The 15,255-nt window shown below is 38.8% G+C and overlaps 1 protein-coding gene across 1 annotated transcript in view; it reads left to right on the top strand.

Annotated features, from left to right (window-relative positions):
- Positions 1–11,598, top strand: part of LOC100889178 (transmembrane protein 26) — a 30,988-nt gene extending 19,390 nt beyond the window's left edge. Inside the window, exons 2-6 of the mRNA XM_030973479.1 lie at positions 4,561–4,732; positions 5,805–6,005; positions 8,587–8,739; positions 10,050–10,369; positions 11,182–11,598. Coding sequence (XP_030829339.1) covers positions 4,561–4,732; positions 5,805–6,005; positions 8,587–8,739; positions 10,050–10,369; positions 11,182–11,536 — 1,201 coding nt within the window. The 3' untranslated portion in view covers positions 11,537–11,598. The remainder of the gene's footprint in view (positions 1–4,560; positions 4,733–5,804; positions 6,006–8,586; positions 8,740–10,049; positions 10,370–11,181) is intronic.
- Positions 11,599–15,255: the final 3,657 nt, after the last annotated feature.

The following is a 15,255-nucleotide window of genomic DNA, read 5'->3' on the forward strand; positions in this document are numbered from 1 at the left end:
ATCGAAATTGTTCATAAGTGTATACTGTGGGCAGCTGGCAAACAAGACCATCAAAATAACATTTCTGATTTGTTTCCAAAACCTAAGACACTTTCTAGACGCCATTTGAGTTTACTAACGTCAGCTTTAGTTCATCTGCAGATATGACATTGAGAACCATCAGCGGAAAAGGGACACGTATAGCTTTTTATTCATCAGTTGTGATGCACTTTCTAAATGGTCAATGTATTTTGACGGTGATTTCAAGTACTTTTAGACAATGTGTTGTTCATCTTTCTCAGAAAGAAATTACATTCTTGGTCCATACATTCATTTTCAAGTATTGAGAAATTAATTCAGTGGGTTGAGTGAAAAATGTTTAAATCTTATTAAATACTTTGTAGTTTCATCAAAAATGGTGTACTGAATCATTTTAAAGCAATAATTTTAACTTTGAAAGAAAATAATAAAACTGTTGAACAGATGCTTCACACTATCTCGATTTAAGTTTGGGATGCATCATTGCCGATTTTTGAATTCCCAACATCTGATTTAAATTTCTCTTTATTTTGTTCATGATTTTATAACAAATTTGCAAAAACTTTCTAGAAATCAACTCAGGGGTAATTCAGTAGAAACGACACTCCCACTACGTCATTGTATTATATATGTTGAAAGTCTTTGCGATTGTGTTCTATGGATGCATTATCTCTTTTTTTTATCATTAAGAGAAATAATATCACCAGAATACTGCCAGGATCAGAATCATAGACATCATGGCAACAAGTCTTTCCGGTATTTACTTTTCAAATTATCGTTCATCGTCTTCTTATCAGTTGCTTCCAACATGGACCATGCCATTGATAAAATACCTCTTTGTAGGACCATCCTCCTTCTCTATCTCCTTTTTTTGGTCTTAATATAGATATCGCTGCTTCAGTCCATTCATGGATGTTCAATCTTTGTCAATTCCCTCGCCAGGAATTACGATTTATTCCGCCTAAGAACTATAATTTACCCTCAATTCGATGGATCATGGTTTTTAATTGAGACCAGATTTATTGGAAGCACGATTAAAAACCGAGAGGAAATCTCGGTCATATTGAACCTCTGTAATTAATCCAATGGTTCTAATAGAGCCACAAGAATAAATTATGGTCGAGCTCTTTGACCAGGTTGGCAACGGCCCGTTCTAGTCTGTCATATCGTATATTACCGCATATGGGACATCTGTAAATTTGCTGCCGTTGATGGTTTGATGGATTGTGTCCAAACTTAGACTAACTCGATGACGACACTGCCCAGATGTTAAAATAGCACTGTTTTAAGACTAATAGAGGGGGGGGGGGGGGGGTAGGGCCATACTGGAATTGTAAATCGCACTGGAAATTTTGGCACTCCTCTTCTTTCTCTTTCTTAACCGGCCATCCAATCACAAATCTCCCGGCAGTGGTGCCTGAAGGGAAGGGCACTGCATGGTGTCATGGGGGAGGGCGCACCGGAAATATTTGGTGGATGTTATGCGATAAAACAAGGTCATAGGATGAGGGGAGGATGTGGGAGGGATCAAACCCATTCACTCTCTCAACCCCTCCTCTCACCCCCTCTCTCCCTCACACAACTCTCTCTCTCTATTTTTTCCCTTTTCTCTTTCTATTGTGTTTCCCTTTTTTTTTGTCTTTCGATTGGGGGCATTTGTCTATATACATGTAGTGCCATCAGTAGCTACGCCTCTGTCTATGGAATGAAAAACAAAAACAATATGTCTACCCGCCTCTGCTAAGGTAAATGGCGAAAAAGAAGAAGGAAGATTTATAGGGGAGAATCTTGAGACTGAAAATAGCATTGAGTATATTAGGCCAGGAGGAGGCGCTGTTCTAAATGGAAAAGAGGATTTGAATACATAGGGATGAATTTGTTGCAAATAAATCAGTGTGCACCATTGGACTTGCCAATATATGTTTTTGTATGCTTCTCCTTTTAATCGTTAGTTTATCTGATCATAATCAATGACTGGAAAATAGTAAAGACCAATCTTTTCTGACTACACAGAGTTGAAAACAGTAAAGGGATGCTCTTCGAAGAAAAAACAATCGTTTGACCAATTAATTTTTTTCTTCTTCACGAATCTATGAATATTACGAATTTATCGTCGACAGATTATAGTAGAGATTATCACAAATATCAAAATACCTCACCAGCTAGGAGAGTATCAGCATCGCATTTAGATTCTTAATTAATCGCACGCTCCTTAAGATTTATCTTAATCATATCACTGATACTCATGCTAATAAATTACGTATCCCCATTTTACGAAGTAATACTCCCAAGTGCGTTTATAAAAAAAAAAGACATTCAACGAATTCTCGAAAATAATAATAAATGCTCAGCTGATCTGTTTAAATCACAGCAGCCATATCGGGTTAATATTTACTATCTTCGAATACGTGTTCGAAATTTGATATGCTCGACTCACTCGTCTTCTCTTGATTCATAGCTCTTTATTAGACGATGTTGTCGTACTGAAGTGAATTTATTAGCATTAGAAGGCAGGGCCACCACTCGAGCATAGACACTGTCTTCCATTAAGGGCATCCTCATAATTTATTGAAGAAGAAAAAAATGACAATCGAACCCTTTCTCGTGGTAAAAAGAATGGTTAGCAGTGTCATATTATTAAAATTATGCAAGGAAACCCGTTTACTTTTAGACTTCGTTATATCCCCACTAAAAGAATTATTCAAGCCCTTTCGTTTTAAGGGAGGTTCTAATATAGTATTATCTTTCAAATGCCATTGGAAATTAACCTTTTCTTTTTTTGTTGGCCTGCAAATGGGACCTTTAAGGGTGAAAAGGCATCTTGGAATATTATAATGAAGAAATTGTTCAGGTCCTCCTTTTGGACGATCCTATAGGCACTTGACTAGGGGGGTAGAATAAAAGTGGGCCTGTGACCACTCCGCTTTCGAAATTAATATTGGCAAAGCCATAAAAACTTTTTATAACGAGAATGAAAATACGGAATACAAAGTCATAGTATCGCCGACTGAAGTGGGATCAAGGGAAAATTGGTTGAAAATAAATTAAATTTTATATTTCGGACAAAAGGGCGAAACGAAAGAAAATAACACCAATAAGGCTGGGAAATCTTGTTTCATCGGGGAAGGGGAGCTTTAAAAAATATGTCATATAGTCAGTCTCACCAGAAAAGGGGAAGGTTCAAAATCACGAAATAAGTGAGGGACAATCTTGATGACATTGTCACTCCCAAAATATTTATAAGAGTAGGTCTGTAGCGAACCCTCTGACAGCAGGGGATAACCGAGTCGGAATAGTTGCATTTAAAATGTGTAAGAAAACGAGTATACCCTACGTTTGTGCCTTATCCTCCATACGACCTATAAGGGAGATCTGTGGCATTGCCGTTCATAAAATTAGAAGCTCTTTCCCGCCCAAAATGTTCAGTTGATTAGATTCTAAATTGATGATCACTCTTTATTGATTAGTGATTGACAGCAGGCAAATTTTGACTGAGTTGGAGGGTCTCAAAAACAAAGAAAGCGCGTTCATCTATTTGACCTGCGTGACCGAGTTTGAAAAGCTGGTCTGATCGAGAGCCGCCATATTTAATTCAGCTTCACTACCTCCGAGTCTATTTGTCTGTCTCTAGTGCAATTGGCATGAATGCCATGGTATTAATAGGTGCACAGGTATTGTGTGGAATGAAAGCCTACTATGTATGGAGAAGTTTGACCAAAAGGTAATGAAGCAATGATGGAGAAAAAAATGTTTCATGGATAACGATGTCTTTTTGTTTCTATTCTTTGTTCTTCCCCCTTTTCAATCTGTTTATCAGGTTACATGTATGTACCTGCAGTGTTTTTAGTTGGTGGATACCTACATAAAGTCCCCAAAATGTCTTGTATCATGCAACTTGTTTGAACATAAACCTTGTGCGAAGTTGCACGACGACCGATTAGCATTTAAACACACATGTGAAGGTGCTAACGAATTGGTTATTTTGTTGTTGCTCGCTTGCATGTCTAACAAAGTTTTTATTCAAAATGTCGAATAGTGTAAATGACCTAGAAGTGAAACAACATATCTGTTGATCACGGAGGTCCCCGGGATTTCAATTTAAAAAAACGCGCCATACTTCAGTTTGTAAAAGTATATTAAATCTTTATTATGCGAATAACATGTAATAATTGTTTCACGGTAGAGGTTTACGGTACACCATGTGTAAAGTCCTAGAAGGACTAAGGAAAGTGGATGGAAAATAGAAGTGAAAATAGAAAGGCGAGAAAGTGGAGGTTGGAAGGAAGAGTATCTTTCAGAAGTGAGTATAGTCCTGAGGACTATACTCACTTCTGAGGACTATACTCAATTCTGAAAGATACTCTTCCTTCCAACCTCCACTTTCTCGCCTTTCTATTTTCACTTCTATTTTCCATCCACTTTCCTTAGTCCTTCTAGGACTTTACACATGGTGTACCGTAAACCTCTACCGTGATTATTCATACCACCATGCAAACCTTCAAACATCATCTAATAATTGTTTGTCTTTACTTGTTTTTCCAGGTTTTGTCCCAGTGTATTGCTATTTCTGGTCGCCACTGTTCCGTCCCTCTGGCTCCTTGAGGTGACACTCCTCAACGAAAGAATGAACTATGCCGAGATGCATGGAGGAGACTGCATCTCATTGGAAGAAGTGGAAACGAACAACACCCAGTTGGTGGCCAAAATATCTGGGGTAAGATTGATATATTATTTTAAAAATCTTAAATTTTCCTCGTCTTTTCTTGACTTAAAAGATGAATTGTATTGTGAAAGAAACCTGCAAGCAATGAGAGAAGATTGATTAAAACACATAAGGATTGCTGTACATTATGATGTTTAGGAATCATCAGATCCTAGAACATATTGACTTAGTTTTGCTCAAAGTCACACACACTGCTCACATAAAGGTTTATACATTATACCGTACATGGGACAACACACATACGTGGCATGACAGTTCGGTCCAAAAGTCTTGCTTAATTTTCTTCATATTTCGATTATGGGATCATTAGAAGAGGAATATATTTTCAGGGTACATTAAGATATTTCTCCCAAAATGACATAAAAAGAGCGAGAAAGCCCACAAATTATTTGTCATCCGAACTAGAACCAATCGCAGGCGCGGTTCTGAAGGAACTCGGTGGGTTCTTGGTTCCTCGCTCAGTGAATTAATTTATAATTTTAAAAAATGGGGGGGGGGGGGGGGCTTGCAGCTGACTAGATCTAACATATCTATTTAAGTTAGGTGATATACCTGATGAGATCAGTCAACTTGACGTTTTCTTGACCCACTGATCTCAACGAGGAAACTATCTCTTCTATCAATGCTCACCTTTTTGATGAGCAGTTTTAATAATGTACTTTTAAGATTCTTATATCATTTTATTTGTTCAGAAGAGCGTAGAAACAAAATTGCTGTATTTTGTGTGATTTGGGGTGGAGGGTAATCTCCGTATATCAATAATCGTTTAAATATTTTATTCACTCATTGGTCCATGATTGAAAGCGTTACATTCTCAGTCTTTTGTTGAAATGAAAGAGTGCCACCGAATCAAAATCTATATTCTGATTGATTACAAGTTACCGCACTATACACTTTTGTCATGGGTATGGAGATTATGTCAATACCATAGAGCCCCAATTATGCTTCACATTAGCATGTAATTGACCTTCATTCACAAATCCTGTAGGATTGTAAACACCGCAAATGAAATTTCCTCAATGTCATAATGGATCCTTTCATTAATTTTCTCTTCAATATATAGGTGACCTTACCGCTTATTCTGACCACACAGAGCTGGTCTATCGCTCTCCAACAAGCCCTCCTCTTCGTACTCATTCTAGGACGATGGCTGCTACCCAAGGGCGAGCTCACCAGGGACCAACTCTCACAACTTCTGCTGGTCTACATCGGCATTGCAGCTGATATTCTAGAATTCGTGACGGAGAACCTGAAACTTGAACAGGTTAAGAAAGACAATATTTTGGAATTATGTCATAATTTGGGTCGTTAAGGCTTTTCTACTCTGGGGACCCAATAGTTCTAGATGAATCCTAATGCTATTGCACTAACACTAACCCAAGTTGAAAATACGATCAGTATTACATGGGATCTATGTTACATTTTCACAGGGGGCGGGAGCTGTACCCTCTTGACCGAAGAATAACTTTTCAGTTTTTTAATTACTCATGGGAGCGATGCAAACGAGCAAAAAGGAAACTTTAGGCCTCCTATGGTTAAATGTTTATTGCGTCACCAGATAAAATCGCTGTCCCAATATACAACGAAGATTGCCCGAATATTGGTACAGCTCCCCCCCCCCCCCTCCTCCACCTCGTAGCCTATTATGGGATACCTGGGACGATACTGATAATATAACCTGGGACGAAACTGATAATATAAAAGCCCATTTTATGTGTCTCCAAACGCCCTATCGCCGCCCTTGACAAATTTCATCACCTAATATGGCTCTCACCTTCGCAAATCAGCTGTAGAAATTAGCACTTTCTCGTACATACATGAAATCAAATATCTAAAAAGGTTTTAATAATGCATATCTAAAATGCCTCCGTTCGTTCGGAATTCGGCAAGCATGCAGCACTAATTGATGCTGTCATCATAGAATGGAAGCGAGCATTCTCTAAACGCCGCCTAGCTCATGCATGCGGTCACCTCTAACATCGATGAGCGGCTCTCATAATCCTGTAATGTACTTGTTTAATTCGTCCCTCTCAGTGCCTTGTTCCGAAGATTTTTTTTTTATTTTTCGGGGGAATGTTCAAAATGGGGGTCAATTATTTTCATTTAGGCCCGTAATGAACATCTCGACCGCAATTACATGGGATTTTCATCAAGTGGGTTATCCAAAGATGGGAAACGCGTTTCCGGTGACCAGGGTAATCATTAGGGAGAGAGAGACAGAGAGAGAGAGAGAGAGAGGGGGGTATACATGCTATTAGAACGTGTCATGTTCAAGGGTACATGCTCAAGGCAAGCTCAATTAGAAAAGGAACATGCTTGAATGAGAGATGATTAATTAATGATTGAATGATATCAACGATGGGATTGGATAAGAATGTACTATTAATGGTACTCTACCGTTTTATGTGGTACAGGGAAAAGGGGGCTTTCGGTACTTTGGGGCAAGTGTATGGATTTCTACTTTAAACTAGCATGGTAGAAAAATTATTTCACTCGCTCTCTATTAAGCCCTGTCCTTATTGACCTTGGTCTTCAATATTGTACGAATTAATTTAATGGACTGACCGATTAGTCTTTAATTTTCAGAAATACATCTCACCTTGTTTTTCCCATTAATCTACAATATACATGATTTTACCGCGGTCTGGATATCAACAAAGTGCTTTTATTTACAAAGAAAAGGAAAACATTAGCAAGTGCATGAAACTGACACCATGAAAGTGTTTATCAGATATTTAAATGGAAATGTAATGCTAGGAGTCCACTGGGCCAGCGCCAGTTGGTGCCAGTTTGCGCCAATGCAATTTACTGTGGCGCCTAGTGTCGCCAATAAGGTGCCTAGTGGCATGTAGTGGCTCAAACTGCCTCCCAACTGGCTCGTGGTGGCCCGTAACGGCACCAAATTTGAATGTGGCGGCAAGAAAATTTCAAAATGTTTTAAATTTTCGTCGCGCCACTTGCATCGAGCAATCAGCGCCAAGTGTCCCCCAAGTGGCACCAAATGGCGCGAACATATCGCCCTTTGGCGCAAACAATCCGCCTATTGGAATCCACTGGAATGTAGTGGCGCGCGCCAAGTTGCGCCAATGACATGGCGCCACTTGGCGCCATCATCTCAGAATCTCTCATCATCTTCTGATAGCAGCATCATCACTCCAACATTATCAAAAGCCTCAGACATATCAAAATTGTAAATATTTAGTAAAGATGTTGGTCACAGCAGATGAGGAGGGTTTGAACCAGGTAGCTGATGGTCGGTATTTATATAGTCGACAAGTAGCGCCAAGCGGCGGCAAGTTCAAACCAATTTGGCGACCTTTGGCACAAACTAATCACCAAGTGGCGCAAAGTAGCCGTCTATTGGCGCGAATGGCGCCAACAGGGTGAATTTTGGAATCAAATGGCCGTGTAATGTAATGAACTAGCGCAAACTGGCGCAACATTTTGGAGCAAGCCGGGTGGCATTTGGCGCACGCCATATGGCACCCAGTTTATTCCACTTGGCGACACATGCCGAGCGGACATTAATTCGGCGCCACAGCGAGCCACTACGCGCCAATCACATAATCTTTGGCGCGAACTGGCACCAACTGCATGGCGCTGGCCCAGTGGACTCCTAGCATAATGGGTGGTAAGATGGGTACCGTGGCTGTGTAGATTAACTCGTACGATTTCGAATCACGGATGTCATTTGCATTATATAATTTATAATAAGGTTCTAAGGCATCCTTTGAATCTTGAGCGTCTTTTGGGGATATTTTGTTTGCTGATCATGTGGGGAAAATGGCTTTATAAATCCAGCTGTTATCACTTGAATTTTTTGTTCAACTTATCTTATTATACAGGTTCGCTGTAACCCTATCATGGTGGTGTGTATCCTGAGTCTGTGGACTTGGAGCCTAATGCAATTCACACTGGGTCTCACAGCTACCAAGGCCCGTAAACCACGTGTCGCTGGTACGAGTTTGCGCAAGAAAAAAGATGAAAACAAGCCTAAGGTAACTGAATATACCAGGAGCATTGATCTACGTTATATCCAGGATGGGGCGGGGGTAGTAATTTAGTAATCGGAGCACTAACTGCATATTTTGCACTTAACGTGATTGACGCCCCTCGATTAAAGTACGCCACTTTGTACAATTTAAAAAAAAAAATTCTTGTTTCTAGTGAGAGCCGTTGAACACGAGGCGTTATTTCGATTTCGTTAAAATCGAGCCTTTTATTTAAGAGATTGTTCACATTTTTAGTTTGCATTCACTTTTGAAATGATATCGCTCAAAATGACAGGTGAAAGGCCGCACCAGTCATGCACTGACGCATCGTACGTATAAAGCAAACGATGCCTCGCGAGCAACGGGCTTGATTCCTGCTTAACAGGAGGCGTCATTCCAATGCGTTATCACATTCACGAATCAAGCATGTGAATACAATCAGCACATACGCCGGTAAATTAAAAAAGATATTTGTACGATTCGTATTGCAATGGTTTTTTGCACGATATACCTTTCCAAGGCACGTCAAATGAAGCAATGCTACGTCAAACAAATGGCGCCTTGTGTGTAATCTGCATAAAGAACAAAGTTGTACCGTCAGTCTGTCAATGGATGACACATTGAATACTAGCTTCAATACCTAGCATTAGAATAAACATAAATTTCATTGTGAAATATAAAGAAATGCATTTTGGATATAAAATGACTACACTCTCTTAATTATTGTACCCTTTTCCTGGATAAAAGAGGATGCCAATCTGAACTAGAAGGTCGACCCTGGATTGAATTAGATTGGAAAGCATAATGGCGAGAAAAATTAGCGCAATGGATGTAATTTACGCGGCGGGTGATGACTGAGGAATATAAATCTGTCCTTGAGTTGTGATCGTTAATTATCTAAAAGTGACATAACAGCTGGTCCTAGGTCTAAAGTGTTTTTGTTTTGCTCACAATTAATAGATATGAGTTGTTTGCTTGTAATCTGTCTAATGATTAGGAGAAAATTAACCACAGACTGAGATTGAAGAGAGAAAGTATAAGGGAAATGGAAGAAAGGAAGGAGGAAGAGAGGGTGCGAGGAGGGGGGAGGGGAGGGGGGGGGGGAGTGAGACTGGCTAATAGCAATATTTATAGGCAATATTCAACTTTTAATGATAATTGATAAAAGAAGTTCAGTTCCAATGTCCAAGAATTGCCCTTGCCTATTTTGTGATGTCTTTTGCTTTACGTTAAATCTTGATACACCTGACATATTTCTCATAATGCCTCTTCCATTTTCGTTTCTCCTTCAATGTTTCCTCCACCTCTCTATCCAGGTTGCGTTCTGCTGTGAGACCGAAGTCTGGGGTATCATGGCAACCGTGGTGATGCAGGACGGTCCCTTCCTCACCATGCGTCTTTATCTCTTGACGGTAGAGGAAGCCGTCAATCACATGATGATCTTCTTCACTTGTAAGAACATGCTCATCATGCTACTCCAGATGTACCGCCTTTTCGTCATCTGCATCGAGCGTCCAGGGATGCAGGATTCTGCCATCGTCAAGACGGTTGGGAGGTACCGTGACGCAAGCAAACGCTACGTCAATGAGCACGCGGCCGAACGAAGGCGTCAGAAGCAGTTGCACCACGATCTCAGGTTAGTGCTGTAAAATAAATTTGACCTATGCAGGCTGCAAACGATGCGTGTATTCTATTGCGTTAATCAAAGATATTCAGACATAAATTGTAAACGCAAAGAACATGACTAGAAATAAATGGCCAAGAGGATCTACGAGACTAGAAAGATTTCGGTTACATCCGCAAAAATTACCATTGACGAAATACTGGCAAACCTGCTTCAAACGATGCTTCATTTTGACTGCGCCATTTTGCCGCTAATTGAACGTAGTTATATAGTGCATTTGCCAATAACTGTTCATTTTGCATTTACCGTTATTTTTTAAAGATATCACTCTCATATGGTGTGTCGAATGCCATTCTCTGACCCAGTTGTGCGTCAGGCAAATTACGCTTTGTGTGCAATGGATATAATCGCAAATGACCTGTCTCTAGGACGACAACATGATTGGGTTCATGACTCTATGGATAAATAATGGTCTAACGCAACTTTCGGGGTTTTATTTTTTGGAAAATCGGCGTTGAGGGAACTCTGGCCCATTAAGTCATTGAGTCCGGATTGAAAACTAGCTTGGCTCCTGGTGTGCAGATGATTCCATATGTTTGTTCGTTATTTAGGAACACCACCAAAAAAATCATATATGTGGATGAGGTCATGAGAATACAAGAACGCTTGATGACGAGATTTCTTTTTAAAATTGCGAATTAAATCCCAGTTTATCAGATGTTTGCGACTAATATACTATGTTTGGCACTGCATGTAATTCATAATGAGACTACATTCACTTTTATTAATCACAAATTATATCTAAAACATTGTCATTCTTTCAGGCTCCGTCATGGGGATCACAAGTCGAGTCCCAAGCACAGCATGTCCCAGCACCGTCTCATACCTGATGTAACGGAAGCCCTGACACCTGGACAAGCCATGCCTCTCCTACCTTCCTTCCCTCTCACACTTATCACTGGTCAACAACGGGGCATCGGCGACGGGTACGACGACAACTCCAACAAGGACCGTGATGTCGAGAAGCAACAACCAAAACCCGTGGTCGATAAGAGAGAAGAACTGTCCGATTACGACAACGCTATGAACGATTTCGACATCCATCCTGTCCCTTCGCCGACCCGGGGGACATCCACCAATGCGACGGTACATAACGCTCCTCAGTTAGCGTCGTTTTGACGTTACGTCAATGCTCTTTGATACAATTTGTTATATTCTAGGAGAGAGTTATACCAGGGAGTTGAGATCAGGGGCGTACGCAGGATTTTTTCAAGGGGGGGGGGGGGGGGGGTTTAAAAATCTGGCCCAAAATATTTTGCTCCCGAAAATTTGAAAATCGCGCCGGCCGAAAAGTCGCTCAGTGGGGGCGGGGGGGGGGGGGGGGGGGTGGGGTAAGCGGACACTTTTTTTTTTTTTTTTGGTCTCGAAATTTGAAAATTTGACATTTTTTTTCGTTGGGGGGGGGGTAAGGTCACTTCACGTTAGCCGTGGGCATAATTTTTTTATTTTTTATTTTTTTATTTTTTATTTAAAAAACAAACAAAATAAAATAAAAAAAACAAAAAACAAGGGGGGGGTTTAGTTTTTTTTTTTTTTTTTTTTTTTTTTTTGGGGGGGGGGGGGGGTTTACACACATAAAAATACCAAAGGGGGGTTGAACCCCAAACCCCCCCCCCCCCCTGCGTACGCCCCTGGTCTCATCTCCCTGGTTATACTGAAAATCGAATCATTTTCAAAGAATACCATATTTTACGGTCTGTTATCAATGAACATCACTCAAACAAGCTTACGATATTCTCTTGATGTGAAATTAATTGTATACTCTTAGTCATAGAGATAACAGAAAACCTTATTATTTCGAAAATGAAGTGGATTTTGTATGGCGTTTTATATCTTTCAATTTGTGTGCAATATGCATGCATTTATCGTTCACGCAAGTGTTACACTAGGCAACTACGGTGTCATTTCAGAAGTGTGTTATGGTAGAAAACAAAATGTGTTATGTTTATGAATCTACGAACAAGAATATTTTGTATTACAAACCTAAGATGGATTAGATATTCCCATGATAATTATATTTCATAAAAATTAACGTGATCGTGAAATGGACATATATATAATAAATATATTTGAATAGAAACTAAAGACAAGGTCCATGAGAGCAGGTACATGTTAAAGAATGACAAAAAGTGCTCGAGCCTCATCCTTTCTTACGTCTCTTAAAGAAAAGGCGCCGTTAAGGAGTAAAAAATCATGAAAGCCGTTGAGTACTGAATCATCTTATTCTTATAGGCTTTACACAGGGACCACCCGTTTCCCGTGGGCAATGATTTTAACTAATTTGAATAATGTACCTCTTTTAGCTTTTTGAATAAAATTGCACTACTTCATAGAGAGATGGCGCCCACTCAGAAAGATTACGTGTGAACGTGGATTCTTGCGTGCTCTGAGAATGACGGATTCGCCTTTTCTCTGGGTTATTCTAAATTATCCTCAAACGCTAAAATTAAGATAAGTTCTAGAAAATCAAGTTTTCATTGATGAAGAAGCACAGTTGCTACTTCATTTTCTCTTTGGAGAAACTAAGCAGGAAACCTTAAAGATAGAGTTGAGTTCTGGTCATGCGAATGCATTGTGTAAGAAACGATGTGGAATCGATCAGAAAAAGTTGATCATGTAGCATATTAAGTATTGGTGTGTACTGCAAGGTTCTTGAGTCATCAAAATGATAAGAAATTTCGTCTAGCCATTGTAAAATTATCAAGCACTGTACACAGAAAGATCTATATGGGACCACACAAACATGTGGCATAAAAATCGGGCATCATTTTTAAGCTGTTACCTGTCATATTTAGAATATGAAGAGCCATGCTTTTCAGAGAACATTTTTTCTTTGATGTTCTTCCACACCTGCATAATAACAATGATAACGCTTATAAATTATTTTGTCACCTTTCCCCAGAACTCAACCTTCTCTTTAAGTTATTAACAAGATAAATTATGTAATACTGGTTATGTCTGAAAATAGAGAAAAGGCATTCATCTGCCGGCTATTTTTTTAAAAATACAATATGTCATGTCAATATTTGTATTATTTTAATTCTGTGACGTTACATCTATATCCATATTTATAGATCATGCCAATATATGCAAGTTATTCTTTGAAAAGTGCATAATAGGACGATCTATGATCGGTTTACGGTGATTATATAGGACAGCTCTCATTGCTTAAATGTTTTGTTTGTGCAATTGTTATCGTCTATGATATTTGCATTTCGTACAGTTCTTTATATAGTGTATGCCTTTCCAGTGCCCTGTTTCATAAAACTTGTTACCAATAACAAATGCTTAAAATGATGATGTCAAATTTGCTCTCAGCCAATCAAATGCATCGATTTCAGTAGCTAATAACACTCATTGTAACTTGTTATTGAGAACAAGTTTTATGAAACGGCCCCATCTATATTTACAATCTAATAGACAGCTTGAGCGACTAACTTAATCTGCAGATATTGATACTAATATTAAGAGAAGTATAATTCCATCTTTGTTGCGAATGATTTGGAATTGCTTTTTTGGGGGGTCAATGTTGAAACTTTATCACACATTGGTGCCATGTTGTTTATGTAACGTGGAAGATATTATATTTCAAAGTGTTTATTGTAACTCGTAAGGATCTGTTTTATGTTTTGCTGATTATATTTTTCCTTTTTTTCAGTTTGATGTTTGCAACTATATATTGTGCATATTTTTCGCTGATATGATGTAAAACACGTGTCTTTCGATATGGAAATATTCATGCGTGTTTCAGTCAGGATAACTTGAATTATTGAAGAAAGATCACACTCTTTATCGTCAATAATAATGGTCTGACAGCTAGCTTAAGAAATGACACAAGGGAAAAATGATAGACAGGAAATTGCTAAAATCTAGATTTCTAGTGTTGGTTGTTATCTTGATTAAAATCTAAATTAATCGAAGCAATTCTACTTTGAACTTTGGGAACAACGCAAAATAGATTTTCGATAATTAATATTTTATTGGTGTTATTCTGAACTTTGGAATTTACAATAAAATGTATTGTTTATGCCAAACAAACAGTTTTTGATAACTTAGCCGAAGAAACTGTATATTAGACTATATTAATAACTGTAAATATTACGATACTTGCTTTCTAAGCTAATTTGAATAATAGTTCAATCTGTGGTCCTATGTTTATGTAAATTTGTTTGTAAAACAATAATGCAGAAAAGAAAAATGTACCCCCCTGAAATTGTCCCCTGTAGGATTAGTGGCAGTTGACTTTTTGTTAGGGTTAAATCAGTGGTAACAAAAATAACAATACTATTCACTTTTTATAGATGAGTGATGAAGTAATCATGAAGGGTGATAAGAGTAAAAATTATATATGATAATAAAATTGTCTTGATTCACGAATGATGAATAAAATGAAAGCTTTCAATTTATATCTATTTATTTCGAGTCGGTGTTCATTTTTTACCATTTTAAATCCATCTACACGTATAATTCACTGATTTCTTGGAAATGGTCTACTATCACCTGCCATCACCAACCATGATTATCTTAAGCGGCAGGTAGGAGTACCTCATGGACAACCTATACGGCCCTACCCGGACATAATTACTTGTCCCGGATCGTAGGAATTTGTATACATTAGCTTGGTTGATATCAAACATAGAGGGCCATGATACTGTTCATAAGAGGCAATACAGAGAGGCCTTTTTCCAATAAGCAGTGATGTGCCTATGGGAGGGGGTGGGGGTGGGGGGCCTCCAATCAAAGAACAACAACAAAAAGAGAGGAGAAGGAAACATGAAAAGAAAAAAAAAAAGTAACTCCCACATTCTCCTAAAATCAGTGGCATTGTTAATTCGCAA

This window comes from Strongylocentrotus purpuratus, unplaced genomic scaffold, assembly GCF_000002235.5.
Source record: "Strongylocentrotus purpuratus isolate Spur 01 unplaced genomic scaffold, Spur_5.0 spur5_scaffold_6, whole genome shotgun sequence".
Taxonomy (NCBI): Eukaryota; Metazoa; Echinodermata; class Echinoidea; order Camarodonta; family Strongylocentrotidae; genus Strongylocentrotus; species Strongylocentrotus purpuratus.